General features: G+C 57.3%; 2 protein-coding genes across 3 annotated transcripts; both read left to right on the top strand.

The window, feature by feature from the left end:
- The first annotated feature begins 184 nt into the window (after positions 1-184).
- Positions 185-1,453, top strand: HSPB7 (heat shock protein family B (small) member 7). The gene is made up of 3 exons (XM_059487638.1): positions 185-528; positions 613-746; positions 949-1,453. Exons 1-3 carry the CDS (start codon positions 474-476, stop codon positions 1,132-1,134), a joined length of 375 nt encoding a protein of 124 aa, XP_059343621.1. The 5' UTR covers positions 185-473; the 3' UTR covers positions 1,135-1,453.
- Positions 1,454-3,585: 2,132 nt separating this feature from the next.
- On the top strand, positions 3,586-14,395 carry ZBTB17 (zinc finger and BTB domain containing 17). 2 transcript variants are annotated; one of them, XM_059487474.1, is made up of 16 exons: positions 3,586-3,691; positions 4,897-4,995; positions 5,451-5,562; positions 7,163-7,369; positions 7,892-8,068; positions 8,317-8,481; positions 9,025-9,263; positions 9,355-9,497; positions 9,954-10,254; positions 11,239-11,326; positions 11,793-11,909; positions 11,997-12,117; positions 12,283-12,413; positions 12,490-12,705; positions 13,646-13,735; positions 14,039-14,395. In XM_059487474.1, exons 4-16 carry the CDS (start codon positions 7,165-7,167, stop codon positions 14,308-14,310), a joined length of 2,265 nt encoding a protein of 754 aa, XP_059343457.1. In that variant the 5' UTR covers positions 3,586-3,691; positions 4,897-4,995; positions 5,451-5,562; positions 7,163-7,164; the 3' UTR covers positions 14,311-14,395. The 2 variants fall into 2 exon arrangements, with proteins under 2 accessions (XP_059343457.1, XP_059343456.1); XM_059487473.1 differs by having other exon boundaries at positions 8,317-8,646.
- The last annotated feature ends 142 nt before the right edge of the window (positions 14,396-14,537 follow it).

The following is a 14,537-nucleotide window of genomic DNA, read 5'->3' as shown; positions in this document are numbered from 1 at the left end:
AAACGAGCTCATTAAAAACGACCTTGACGAATCCGACGGACCCGCTCGGGCCGGAGCGAGCCGGGTTTCCTCCCCCCTCCGCCACCCTCCAGCTCCCAGTCCCAACGTACATCCCGCGGCGGGGAGGATTTAATAAGTATTTTAATTCATTATCGTGATTATTCCTTAATAATAGGCAACGCATTCCATGGCGTTGAGCTGGGGGGGTTGAACGTAGCGGGGAAAAATTTCCACCGTCTCCGGCGCAAGACCTAAATTTAGCCGGTTTTACGAGAGGTCTGGCAGGCGGCCGGGAGCCTTAACGAGGCTTTAAAAAGCTCGTCAAGTCGAAATATCCCGAAATAACCGATCCGGCGTCGCCTTCGCCGGCAGGAGAGCGAGGAAGGGGGTTCCGCTCATCCCCCCGGCGGGAGCTGGGGGTCGCAGGTGGGCGCAAGCGGCGGCTGAAGGTGAAACCCTCGCCCGCCGGCTCCATGGAGCTTTTCGGGAGCTTTGTCCGGCCCCACGGGGAGACCCTGGGGTTCCCAGGTGAGTTTGGGGCGCACCCGGGAGGCATTTGGGGGGGATCCTGGGCAAGCTGTGGTTGTGAACCCCCCAAACCGTGCCCTGCAGCTCGCCCCGGTAACACGGGCGTGGTGAAGACCCTGGGGAACACCTATCAGTTCACGGTGGACGTCAGCGACTTCGCGCCCGAGGACATCATTGTCACCACTTCTAACAACCAGATCGAGGTGCACGCCGAGAAGGTGGGTGCTCCCTCCCTTTCCGCTCACCCCCAAAATCCTCACTGGGGGTGTGGGGACTGCTCAGCTCCCACCCAATTCCCAAACAGCTGCAGCCACAACCCCAGCAGTATTTAATTCACCATTAATTAATAATGGGGAATAATGAGTCCCCATTCTGCTTGCACCCCAAAATCGCCTTTTTTCACCCTTTTTTTTCTCCCAGTTGGCCACGGATGGCACTGTCATGAACACCTTCACCCACAAGTGCCAGCTGCCCGAAGATGTGGACCCCACGTCCGTGTCGTCCTCGCTGGGGGACAATGGGATGTTGACCATCCGGGCTCAGCGCCGGCCGGCCAAGCACTCCGAGCACGTCCAGCAAACCTTCCGGACTGAGATCAAGATCTGAGGGGTCGGGGGGCTCCTTTCCCCCCCGCTCCTTTCCCTCCCTCGCTAATTAAATGGGTGATTTGGGAAGGAGGTGGGATGTGGGGTAGGGAATGGGAAGGCTCCCTGCAGAGTGGGGTCAGACCTGTGCTGAACGCATCCCGTCACCCAGCGGAGAAATTCCGGAGGGGAGTCCCAGCTCCGGCAATTTTTAGCTGGCGCGTGTTGATGGGGGGAGATCCAGCGTGCCAAGAGTCCTGCCGGGAGCCAGGTTCCCTTCCCAACCCTCTGCCAGAGCTTGTCTTTGTATATAGAGCTTGGGATAAATTATTGAGAACGTCCGACTGCCGCCTTCTCCGTTTTTGTGACGTTTCCCTGATGCTTTACCCTCAAAAAGGGGCGCAGGTTCAGACCCAAGGGGTGTCTCGGTAAGGCATGTTCTGCCATCCCTACAAAAACCCGCACCAGGAGCCGCTCGGGCGCCCGCTGCCCTGTTTATTTCCAGCCTGGGGTGACTCATTTCTTCCCCGAAGCTCTATTTCAGAGCCATTCCCTCAGCTGTCCGGCTGCCGACCCACCTGGAAGGGCACCAAACCCTTCTTCTCCTCCTCCTCCCCTCGCCCACCCTTGCCCACCCTCACCCAGCACCCTGGGGATGCCCCAAGGCCGGGATGCCGGCCCCAGAGCCAAAGGCTCGTTTTGGGGGAGGAAGGGCTCGTTCTGAGGGAGGAAGGGCCTGGCTCCGTGTCCCTGTGTGTACCCACAACAGCGAGGCGCCCGCTGGGGCAGCAGCGCCTGTTTATGGCTACACAGCCCGGCTCGTGTTGCTGCTCCGCCCGTGACTGCCTGCAGCAGCCTGGCAGTGGCCCAGGCGCGGCGCTCAGGGCAATCCCCCTGCGGCAAAAAGGGCCGAAAGCGATGATGGCTGAGGTGGTGAAGGCTCGGGGAGCCGGGGAGGGCAGCGCCCGTCGGGACCCGGGCAGGAACGCGGCGGCTCCGGCTCGAAGCCAGCCCGGAGCCCAGCGGCGGTCGCTGGTTGCCATCTAGCGGCCCTGGCCCAGGGAGGTGCGGGGAAAGGCGGAGGGAAATGGGGAAACCGCCCTATTTCTGCCTTATTTCTGCCCGAATGGCTTTGGGACAGGGGAGGTGAGCAGAGGGCAGGCTCAGCCCGGCACCAAACACACCCCACAGCAGCTGGCCCCTCCGGCTCCTCTTGGCCCCTCATGGCTTCCCTCATGGGCCCCCTCTTTCCCTGTTTCTGCCCAAATGGCTTTAGGACAGGGGAGGTGAACAGAGGGCAGAGGGCCGGCTCAGCCCGGCCCTAAACACTCCCCACAGCAGCTGGCCCCTCATGACTCCCCTCATGGCTCGGCTCCCCTTGGCCCCTCATGGTTCCCCTCATAGCTCCCCTTGGCCCCTCATGGCTCCCCTCATGGCCTCCCTCTTTCCCTATTTCTGCCCGCATCGCTTTGGGACAGGGGAGGTGAGCAGAGGGCTCAGCCCGGCCCCAAACACACCCCACAGCAGCTCGTTCGTGGCAGGAAAGCTGGGGAAAAAAACCCAGGTTTTTGGGATGTGTTTGAACTCTTTATCAATGATCGGGACAAGAGGATCGAGGTACCCTTGTAGCCCATACATAACTTTTTCACTTATTTATACATTTTAAGCAAACAAATAAATTAATGTTCATTGGTTCTAGGTCACATAATTCTCTTATTAATTTGTATGCTGTCCTCTATTAGTTATTGATTTCTATAGTCCTTTTATCATCTTCTCCAGCTTTTCAAGCCTTAATGTCCACTGCATTTTCTGGTTCCTCAAATGTCCTTGAAGGACCATAAATTTAAGATCCCAGACACCCAGTCTTTGAATACTTTTGGCTTTATTGAAGCTTGTCAGGGTTAGTTTTAACAAACTTAAGGTTTTGGTGAATAATGATCTCACTAACAAAAGTCTGTGTAGAAACTTAACTAGTACTGGCCAAAAGTGGGTGCTGCTCACAATTAATTAAAACAACCAATTAAAAACTAGTTAGGAAAGTTGTATTATTTCCAACCACAGGGAACCTTCTCTGATGAAGCCAAGAGAACAAGTGACAGGAAAGAGGAACAGCATCAAGTTATGGCAAGGAAGGTTTATGTTAGATTTACAGAGAATTCCTTCATGGCGTGGGTGGTCAGTGGGTGGGACAGCGGCAGATTCACCACCTCAGGGGCGTTTAAGCAGGGGTGATGTTATGGCAGACAACACGGGTAGCGAAGAACACAGCAGTGGCGCTGGCACCGGGACCTTCGAGCCTCACAGCTGCACTTGGCCTCCCTTGGCCCCTTATGGCTCCCCTCAGCCCCTCATAGCCCCTCAGGGCCACTCAGCACCGCCCCCCTCTGTCATGGCGGCGCCTCTGCGGCGGGAAGGGGCGGGAAGGTGACCGTGCCCCGCCGCGCATGCGCAGTGCCGTTGGGCGGGCCGGGGCGACGCCGCTTCCGCCCGGCGCCAAGATGGCGGCGCCCTTTGTCTGCTCGGTGTCACGGTGAGGGCCGCGGGCCGCGGGTGAGGCCCCGCCGGGCCCGGCATGGCAGGTGCGGCACGGGGGCCCCGGGAGAGCGCTGGAGGGGCTGGGGAGAGGGCTGAGTAGGACACGGGCGCTGGGAAGGGAAGGGGCTGCGGCCTGGCTCGCTGCCTGTGGGGTAACGGAGCCGCTTTGGGGGTCACCCCGGTGCGCGGCCCCGGTTCTTTGAGAGCAGGCTGCGGGGTGGGGCGGTCCTGCTGGGGGCCCTGGGAACCGGGGCGCTGCCGGTCGCCGTCGGGCGAACGGGGACTTGTCGCGGTAGAAACGAGGGACTGGCTGTCGGATACCGCAGGGCTTGTTGGCTGCTGCGAGGGGAGCGGGGGCTCCTGGTTGTCATGAGGGGAATGGGGGTTGGTGGCTGTCGTGAGGGGCAGCGGGGGCTGTCGTGAGGGGATTTGGGCTTCTGAATGTCGTGAGGGGAGCAGGGACACGTGGTTGTCGTGAGGGCACCGAGAGGCTCCTGGCCGCACCCCCTGCCCGGGGTGTCCCTGTCCGCTGTGTCCCTCCCCAGCCATGAGGTGACTCGGGGCCAGGCCATGTGTCCCCCGGCCTTGGGGCATCATCGTCCCCTCGGGCCACCCAGAGATCCTCGCGATGTTGGGAATGGAGGTCATAGCCCCGAGCCAGCGCCAGCCACATCCCTGCCCCTCAGGGACGGGGAACCCGCAAGGAAAACGGGATTTTTCCCCGTTCTGGCGTGGTGACAGCCCCTCCTGGCTGTCCGTGCCCTCTGCGGGCCGGCACGGGTGACACATTTCCTGGAGCAGCCGCGTTTCCTGAGTTTTGTTTCTGCATCAGAGTCTTCTCCCGAGATTCCAGCGCTCAGCCAGCATTCCAAAGGGTGTTTTTCCCCAAGGAGACAAGGGCTGGTCATTCGTGGGCACTGCAGATACAGGAGGGGTTTCAGGGCAGATCTCAGGCTCAGGTGATGTCTTGGTGTCCAGAGCAGCACCAGCACATCCATAAGACTTAAATCCAAATAACCAAGGCATCCTCAGGATATCTTCCCTGTAGGGGGTTCAGGATGTCCCTCTCCTTGTGTCCTTCTCAGTTTTTCCCCTTCGTGATCATTTCCCCTCTCACAGCTCGCCTTCCTCTTCCAACCACAAGCTCTGCAGCCCTTCCCTGCTCCATGATCTGAATCATTGTTATGATACAGAGCTGCTGTGCTCAGATCAGCTCCAGACTTGACTTTTTTCACGAAAACCATTGCAGGATCCGTTGCTGGAAATGAGGACAGAGCCCTGTGGGCAGAGGCAGCGAGGGTTGGGGCCGCGCTGTTCCCCGAGCTGACGCACGAGGCGGGAGACGCCGGTGGGTAGGAAACAAACCAACCCCTCTTCCCTTTCATCCTCCCAGCAAGGATGGCTGGCTGCTGACAGCCTGCAAAGGCACTGTTTAACTCTCTGTTTTTTTCCAAGTCAGGGAGGTTTGGGGGTTTTTAATAGGTAGGTGTTCACATGGCAGGGGAGGGGAGAGGTAATGGTGCTAATTAGTGAGAGTGCTTAGCAGAGCTGGCGTGGGAAGCTCCCTGGGACTGCAGCTGCTGGATTTATCTGTGTGGAGGGCGTGGGTGGGCTCATAATGAACTTGTGCATGATTAATTGGATAATGAGAGACTCAACAGCCTCGTCGGGGAGAGGTCAGGAGGGGAATTCTCTCCCCTGAGGGGAAATCAGAGGTTGCCCAGTCCTGCATCAGGGGTTTTGCACCTTCAGCACCCAGCACTGGAGGTTTAAAATTGAGGTTTTCTATCTCATTTTTCCCAGGATGGCTGTGTAGAGACTGACCTGAACACCTGGAAAGGGGAAATCTCTGGAGGAGAGACTCAACCCTCTGGCCCTCGATCCTCTGGGTATCTCTGCTCCCTGCAGCACAGGGGTGAGCTTGGGCACACTCCTGGGGCTTGGGTCCAGGTGTTTGGGATTGTTAAACCTCAGAGTGAGGGGTTTTAGTGGGTAAAGGTGACATTGGCTGCTGGGTGTGGGTACAGAGAGCATTACAGGGGAGACCACAGAAAATTGGAAGGTTTTTTTGGGAAGAGTTGAGTTTCCTGGATTTTTACTTCCTTCTCAAAGCTGGGGGAACAAAGCTGAGACAAGCCCAATCCTGGAACATTAAAAATCATCGTTCAGATGCAAAGTGCCTCCCACAAATTCCCCAAAATACCCTTTCAGTTCATGGAGCTGTCAGGATTCCTCAGGTCTGTGAGCACAGAACTCAGCCTTGTTTACCCTGCAGGGAAAATGCTTTCCTTTTTCTCCAGAGCTTTGCAACCACACTGGGCCGTGCTGTGCGGTATCCTGACCCAAGTACTGTTTTTTTCTGGGATGTATTTTGGGACAGGCTGGGGGAAAGCCAGGGCAGGGAATTCAGTGCGATGACAAAATGGAGTGGAACTTCCTCTCTCTGTGTGTGATCCAATGCTGTCAGAGAGGTCCTGGCCTCTCATCCCCACTGGAAGGGAATGAAGTGGAAGCTGGGTGAGCCCCTGGGAGGAAGATCCTTCCCTGAGTGTTGCTGGCAGCCTCAGCTGACAGGAGGAGGCTCCCTCTGACCACTGATTGCTGGAGGGAACAGGAGCTGGAAGTGCCTGTGGATGTTGTGGATCCAAACCTCTCCCTTCTTCCTGACTGGAAACTCCTGATTTAAGAGGTGATGAAGTGGAAAAACAACTTCCATGGGCTGGAAACTTTCAGAGACACCGAGCATGGAATCCAGGAGTGTTTCCCCAGCCGTGACCTTCCTGCTGCAGCGTCCAGAGCTTTGGGGACTTCCTGCATGAACAATAACTGGATAGTCCCTGTTTCCTTTCTCCCCCCTGCTTGCCAATCCCTTGAAACAATCCCTTCAGCACCGGAATAATTGGTGGAAGACAAAGCCAAGTGAAAGCTCTTCATTCACCCCACGGATGCATCTCAGGAGAAAATCCACAGTGTGGCACTTTGCTGACAAGGACCTGCTGGAAAATTGGGGTTTTGCCATTTTTCAAGCAATTTGCAGCATTCCTTAGGCAGAGCTGTGCTCCAGGCGTGGAGAACTCCCTTCAGACACATAATAAAATATAAAAATTCCTCAGAATCGTGACATGAGCAGCTGGAAGAGCAGGAGCTGGAAGGTTTGGATGGACACTCCCGTGCTGTGGCCTTGGCAGGAGCTGTGACAGAGAGGAGAGACAATGGCACTTGTGTCTGCAGAGGTGACAAGGCTCCTGCTTGCTGCTTGGACCAGCTGAGGAGCAACAGCTGTGTCATGGTTGCTAAAACCATCGTGGCTGTTCCATCAACTCCTTCTAGCCCTGTGTTGGAGTTGTGGCTGTTCTAGGAGAGGGTTTGGGGCTGGATTTAGCCAGGAGAGGAGCTGAAATTCACCTTTTTGTGTAGTGAGGTTCTGTTTTGTGATCTCTCCTCCTCCACAACTCCTTCAGTGATTTTACCACACCACTCACCCCTACCCCTGTGGTGTTTTCTCCCTCCCACAGCCATGGATTTCCCTCAGCACAGCCAGCAGGTGCTGGAGCAGCTGAACCAGCAGAGACAGCTGGGGCTGCTCTGTGACTGCACCTTCGTGGTGGACGGCATCGACTTCAAGGCGCACAAGGCCGTGCTGGCCGCCTGCAGCGATTATTTCCGCATGCTCTTCGTGGACCAGAAGGACGTGGTGCACCTGGACATCAGCAATGCTGCAGGTAGGCCTGGGGCTTTTGTTTTTCTACTCTTAACCCTAGTAACCCTCTCCACCCCCATCCTATTCTCTCTTCTATCCAACAACCTCAAAAACACCCCCAGCACAATCATAAACACAGTCAGAACTTCCTTTTTAATCAGCCTAATCCCAATAACAATTTACATCCACTCTGGAACAGAAAGCCTCACCTCCTCCTGGGAATGAAAGTTCATCATAAGCTTCAAAATCCCCATCAACCTAAAAATGGACTTCTACTCTCTTACCTTCTTCCCCATTGCACTATTTGTATCACGGTCCATCCTACAATTCACAACATGATATATGGCCTCAGACCCTTACATTACAAAATTTTTCACTTACCTACTATTCATCCTAATCATCACCAATAACCTCCCAGCTCTGTAAACAGCACAATTCTGTGCTCAGGCTTTGAGGGAGGCTCTTCAGCTTGTTGTTTTGAGTGTTTCAGAATGAGGAGTGAGGAGGTGAGGGCTCATTTCTGGTTGTGTGATCTCTCCTGCAGGCCTGGGCCACGTTCTGGAGTTCATGTACACAGCTAAGCTGAGCCTGAGCCCTGACAACGTGGAGGATGTGCTGGCCGTGGCAGGTTTCCTGCAGATGCAGGAGATTGTCAGTGCTTGCAACGCACTCAAATCTCTGTCTGTGCCCCCAGAAAATCCCCAGCAGCCTCCCGAGACTGGTATGTACCCTCCTGGCTTCTCCTCACAAGATTTACCTACTCGTGCTTCATGCAGGCCAAAATTTATCCACTTATGCTCCTTGGCCACCTTGCAAACCCAGTCCCCACGTGCACCTGGTGCACCTGGATGGGGTTTGATCCTCTTGGGCAGCACCAGCAGTTGAAAAATTGCTGCTTCTGTGAATTTTGTGGGATTTGGGAATCCTGCTGGCAGCAGCAGCTGGATGGCTTCTCCTGTTCTTTCACAGAAGCTGACAAGGTCCCAGCTGATGGCAAGACATTGGTGGTGGCAGAAGCTCTGGGGGAGCCTGACAAAGCCAAAGCAGCTGCTCCCGACAGCCAGGGCAAGGAGGAGAAGCCGGAGGCCGCGGCACAGCCCGAGGTGCCTGCGGAGCAGCCAGCTGGCCAGGAAGGTGAGCCAGCCAGGGGTGACAGCCTGGCTCCTGCTGTCACCCCCAGCACTCCCTGCCCTGACACTGCAGCGCTCGCAGGGACGGGTGCTGCCATCCACGAGGATCCCAAGGCCGACGTTCCCAGGCAGCCATCAGAGAGCGCCGTGGGCAGCGAGAGCCTGGCAGGTGAGCGAGGCTGGGACAAAGCTGGGCAGGGCTGGAGCCCTCCTTATCTGTGGAATTCATTGTGTGAGTGTGAGTTTTGTGAGGCATGGATCCTCTAGGAGCAGTTGTTTTGGAGCATAGTGAGGAGATTTGGGAAATTCTCCTCTGCCTGCACAGGCTTTGGGAATTTAGGGCTAATCACCTGCAAATTCAAAGTGATTCCAGGCAAAGGTGATGGTGGATGAGCTTTCACTTCCCTTCCAACTCAGATGTTTCTGTGATTTCTCTGGAGACAGATGACACCTAATCCCAGTCTCCTTAAGTTAGGAAATACAGGTGGATTTGTGCCTCTGCTGCCACTCCCAAATTTGAACACCCCCATTTTCTACCATCCTGCAGAGATGAAGCTGGAAAGGAAGGAGGAAGATGGGGAGATGATAGTGGAGGAGGAAGATGAGGGTAAAATGCCCAAGGAGGAGCCTCCCCAGCTGGAGAATGGGGAAAATGCTGAGGATAACGAGTCGGGCAGCACGGATTCGGGGCAGGAGAACTCGGGGGAGCCGCGCCTGCTGCGCTCCGGCACCTACAGCGACCGCACCGAGTCCAAGGCCTACGGCTCCGTCACACACAAGTGTGAGGTGAGGCCGGCCGGGCTCCTGGGCAGAGCTCTGGGTGCCACCGGGTGCCTTGGGGACAGCGGGGTGACAGTGCCTGTCCCTCCATCCCTAGGACTGCGGGAAGGAGTTCACCCACACCGGGAACTTCAAGCGGCACATCCGGATCCACACCGGAGAGAAACCCTTCTCGTGCAGGGAGTGCAACAAGGCCTTCTCTGACCCAGCTGCCTGCAAGGCCCACGAGAAGACACACAGGTATGGGTGGAGCCAGGGAAAGACGCCTGAAAAATGTGAGGTTTGCTGGGAATGGTTGAATCCTTTGGAAATCCATTGGTGTGTTGGGGTATCTGGGAGGAGATTTGTCTTTTTCCTCTGTCATGGTCCTGAGTTGGAAGGGATCCACAGGGATCGAGTCCAACTCCTGGCCCTGCACAGACACCATCAGAATCCCATCCTGTGACAGCATTGTCCAAATTTGTGTTGTTTCATGGACTCCCGTCCCTGTAAGTGTTCAGGGTTGGATGGGTCTTGGAACAACCTGCTCTAGTGGCCGGTGGGGTCTAGTGGAACAAGATGAGCTTGGAGGTCCCTCCCAACTCAGGCATTCCGTGACTCCTGTGTCTGGCTGAGGCTGACACTCAGACTGGGGGTAGTGAGACCCCAGTGCTGGGTGTGAGGGGGTGACATTCTGACATTCCCCCCTCACCCCAGCCCGCTGAAGCCTTACGGCTGCGAGGAGTGCGGGAAGAGCTACCGGCTCATCAGCCTGCTGAACCTGCACAAGAAGCGGCACACGGGCGAGGCGCGCTACCGCTGCGAGGACTGCGGCAAGCTCTTCACCACCTCGGGCAACCTGAAGCGGCACCAGCTGGTGCACAGCGGCGAGAAGCCCTACCAGTGCGACTACTGCGGGCGCTCCTTCTCCGACCCCACCTCCAAGATGCGCCACCTGGAGACCCACGACACCGACAAGGAGCACAAGTGTCCCCACTGCGACAAGAAGTTCAACCAGGTGTGCTGGGGAGCGGGGAAGCCGGGCCAGTGGGGTCCTGGAAAGGGAGATTTGTCTATGGGAGGCAGTTCAGGGCTCCCAGAATGGTCCTGGGATGGTGGTGTATCCATGAGTGTAGGGAATGCAGCAAGGCCGTCCATTGGGCATCCCAGAGCAGTCCCAAAAGGGTGGATTATGCATGGGATACAGTTTGGGGGTGCCAGAGCAGTCCTGAAAGGGTGGATTGTCCATGAGATGCAGTTTGGGGCTCCCAGAGTGGTCCTGGAATGGTGGTGTGTCCATGAGGTGTAGTTGGGGCTCCCAGAGCAGTCATGAAAGGGTGAATTATCCATGGGATGCAGTTTGGAATGGATACACCACCTTTCCCGGAGTGGTCCTGGGATGGTGATGTATCCATGAGGCATAGCTGGGGGTCCCAGAGCAGTCCTGAAAGGGTGGATTGTCCATGGGATGCAGTTTGGGGTTCCCAAAGCTGTCCTGGGATGGTGGTGTGTCCATGAGGTGTATTTGGGGGTCCCAGAGGAGTCCTGAAAGGGTGGATTATCCGTGGGATGCAGTTTAGAGGTCCCAGAGCTGTCCTGGGATGGTGGTGTATCCATGAGTGCAGGGAATGCAGCAAGGCCGTCCATTGGGCATCCCAGAGCAGTCCCAAAAGAGTGGATTATCCATGGGCTGCAGTTTGGGGGTCCCAGAACAGTCCTGAAAGGGTGGATTATCCATGGATTGCAGTTTGGGGGTCCCAGAGTGGTCCTGGGATGGTGGTGTATCCATGAAGTGTAGCTGGGGGTCCCAGAGCAGTCCTGAAAGGGTGGATTATCCATGGGATGCAGTTTGGGGGTCTTGGAGCTTGGAAGGAGTGATTTATCCATGGGGTGAAGCTTGGAGGCCTAGAGGCCACTCCAGAAGGGATCCACGGGGATTTGGGTTGCTCCAAAGGGAGATGAGGTGGTTTGAGGCTCTCTCCATCCCGCTCTCCATCCCCAGGTGGGGAATTTGAAGGCTCACCTGAAGATTCACATCGCAGATGGGCCCCTGAAGTGCCGGGAGTGCGGGAAGCAGTTCACCACGTCAGGTAACACAGGGGAGGGGGGCTGAGGAGCCGAGTGATGGGACTTGGATGGTCTGTGGGGAGCAGGGAGTGTTCCAGGGCTGGATCAGAGCCAGAGGAAGAATTTCATCCTGGCTTTAGGGTGCCATGGTTGTGCTGCATGAATTCCTGGTTTTCCCCATGGAGCCACACCCTGGAAGGGAGATGGGGATGTCTCCTCCCATCCTCTCTCAGCCTGCTGCAGAGCCAGAGGGTTGGGATGATCCCAGTGGAGTCTTTTGATCCCCTCAAACACTGAGTGCTTGTCCTGGCTATCTCCACTTCAGTGTTACTGCCCGATCCCAGGCAGGGCGCAGCCAACTTCCCTTGATCCCTGCGCAGTCCCTGCTCCCTGAAGAGCACCAGCCTTTCCCGAGGGAGCTTCTGGGGCTCTGGGGAGGAGGAGAAGGGGGAGGAGGATCCGGTGTCCTTCATCCTGCCCTGCTCCCAGGTAACCTGAAGCGGCACCTGCGGATCCACAGCGGGGAGAAGCCGTACGTGTGCGTGCACTGCCAGCGCCAGTTCGCCGATCCCGGTGCTCTGCAGCGCCACGTCCGCATCCACACCGGTACGGACCCCTCCTGCCCCCGGGGGTTTTCCTGCCCCTCCTGCCCCTCGTGCTCCCCACCCACCTCCTCCTCCTGTGCTTCCCCAGGAGAGAAGCCGTGCCAGTGCTTGATCTGCGGCAAAGCCTTCACCCAGGCGAGCTCCCTCATCGCCCACGTGCGCCAGCACACCGGGGAGAAGCCCTACGTGTGCGAGCGCTGTGGGAAGAGGTGAGGATTCCCTTCAGATATTCCAGTGTTCCCCCACTTTGGTGCTGGTGGAGTATCAGGGGGCACCTCCACTGGCTGTTCCCAGCCAGGTGCCATGCTCTGGAGGGAGGGTGGAGGTGCCAGGGTGACACCAGGGTTGTGGTGACCGTGGTCTCATTCCCCAAGGTTCGTCCAGTCGAGCCAACTGGCCAACCACATCCGTCACCACGACAACATCCGGCCCCACAAATGCACCGTCTGCAACAAAGCCTTTGTCAACGTGGGCGACCTGTCCAAGCACATCATCATCCACACAGGTGGGTGGGTACCTCCCAGAGCCCTGCACCACCCCAGACATCCCCCTTATCCACCCTATTCCCTGTGCCCTCCCAGGGGAGAAGCCCTTCCTGTGTGACAAGTGCGGCCGTGGCTTCAACCGCGTGGACAACCTGCGCTCCCACGTCAAGACTGTGCACCAGGGCAAGGCTGGCATCAAAATCCTGGAGCCCGAGGAGGGCGACGAGGTCAACATCGTCACGGTGGCGTCCGATGACATGGTGACATTGGCCACCGAGGCGCTGGCTGCCACCGCTGTCACGCAGCTCACAGGTGAGCTTGGGGCCCTGTGGGGTTCCCAAAGAGAAGGGAAGGTCAGAGGTGGGGAGCAGCTGGGAGGTCCTGGCGTTGTCCTGAAATGGAACCTTATCCATAGGGAGCAGCTGGCTGGTCCCAGAGTTGTCCCCACAGGGAGATTCATTTATGGGGGTTCAGCTTAGGGGAGTCAGGAGGCATCCCAAAAGGGAAATTTACCCTTGGGAATGCAGCTTGGGGGTCTTGGAGGTGTCCTGAAACGAAGGTGCAGCTTGGAGGTCCCAGATGCCATCTCAAAAGGGAGATTTTATCCCTGAGAGGAGCTTGGGTGTTCCATGAGCCACCCCAGAAGGAAAACTTACCTGTGGGGAGCAGTTGGAGAGGCCTGGAACTGTCACAAAGATGGGGTTGATTTATGAAGATGCAACTTCGAGGTCCCAGGAGCCACCCTAAAAGGGAAACTTGTCCATGGGATGTAGCTTGGGCATCCCAGGACTAAAAGGGGGCTGGATCTCCAGGGATGAGCTTGGGGTTCCAAGAGACCCTCTGAAAATGAGATTTTTCTGTGAGGGGCATCCTAGGGGATCCCTGGAGCCCTTGCGGAGGGGAAGCTTAACCCTGGGGAGCACCTTGGGTGCCTTAGAGCCGTCTGAAAGGGAGGTTTGTCCGTGAGGTGGAATTTGAGGAGCCCAAGAGTCTCCTAAAAGGGAGATTCAGTTGTAGGGGGGCAGTTTATGGCTTTTCCATGGGGTGCAGCTTGGAGGTCCTGGAGCCCCCAAAGGTGCTGGAGATTTATCCAAGGGTGCAGTACCCGAGTCTGGGCAGCCTCAAATCCCACTGGAGCCACTCCCAGCCTCAGCACTGGGCAGGATCCATGGCTGGGGGGGAATTCCTGCCCAGCTGGGCCCCACAATGTCCCTGTCCCCACTAATGTCCCTGTCCCCCTCTGTTCCCACAGTGGTGCCCGTGGCAGCTGCAGTGACAGCGGACGAGACTGAAGCACTTAAAGCTGAGATCACCAAAGCGGTGAAGCAGGTGCAGGAGGCAGGTGAGACTGGGAATACCGGGAATACTGACCGGGCTGGCTCCTCCCATCCCACACCCCAGCACCTCCGGGAATACCGGGAATATTGGGCTGGCTCCTCCTATCCCATCACCACCGGTAGTTTGGGGCTGGCTCCTCCTATCCCATCACCCCAGCACCTCCGGGAATACCGGCACGGGCTGGCAGCTCCCATCCTGTAGAATTTGAATGTAGAATTTTCTACAAATCTATTTCCTACACCATCCCACCACCCCCGAGCCTGGCCCATTTCGGTGTGTGTGTTTCTCTCTCTCTCTCTCCCTGCAGACCCCAACACGCAGATCCTTTACGCCTGCGATTCCTGCGGGGAGAAGTTCCTGGACGCCAGCAGCCTGGCGCAGCACGTGCGCATCCACACGGCCCAGGCGCTCGTCATGTTCCAGGCGGAGCCCGACTTCTACCAGCCGTACGGCGCCGCGGGCTGGCCGGCAGAGCAGGTCATCCCCGCCGGGGAGCTCCTGTTCCGGCCCCGCGACGGCCCCGAGCCGCCCCCGGCCGCCGCCCCGGCCCCCGAGGGGCCGCCCCCCGCCCCCGAGTGACCCCGCCCCCGCCCTGCCTTTATTTAAGAGACAGCTCGGAAATGGTGTAAAAAGTGTATTTCTGGAAGGAAAGAGATGGAATAAAATGCAGTATTTTGTAAGGGTTGGTGCTCGGGGAGGGGGCTGTGGCTTCTCTCCCCCTCAGGGGATGTTTTGGGTGCCGTGGGGGACACTGGAACACTCCAGTCCCTGCTGAGAGTGTGATGTGGAGGGATAGCAGGGATAGA

The sequence above is a fragment of the Ammospiza nelsoni genome, chromosome 22 (genome assembly GCF_027579445.1).
Source record: "Ammospiza nelsoni isolate bAmmNel1 chromosome 22, bAmmNel1.pri, whole genome shotgun sequence".
Lineage (NCBI taxonomy): Eukaryota > Metazoa > Chordata > Aves > Passeriformes > Passerellidae > Ammospiza > Ammospiza nelsoni.
Note: the sequence above shows the minus strand (reverse complement) of the source record. Positions and strands in the feature narration are given on the sequence as shown.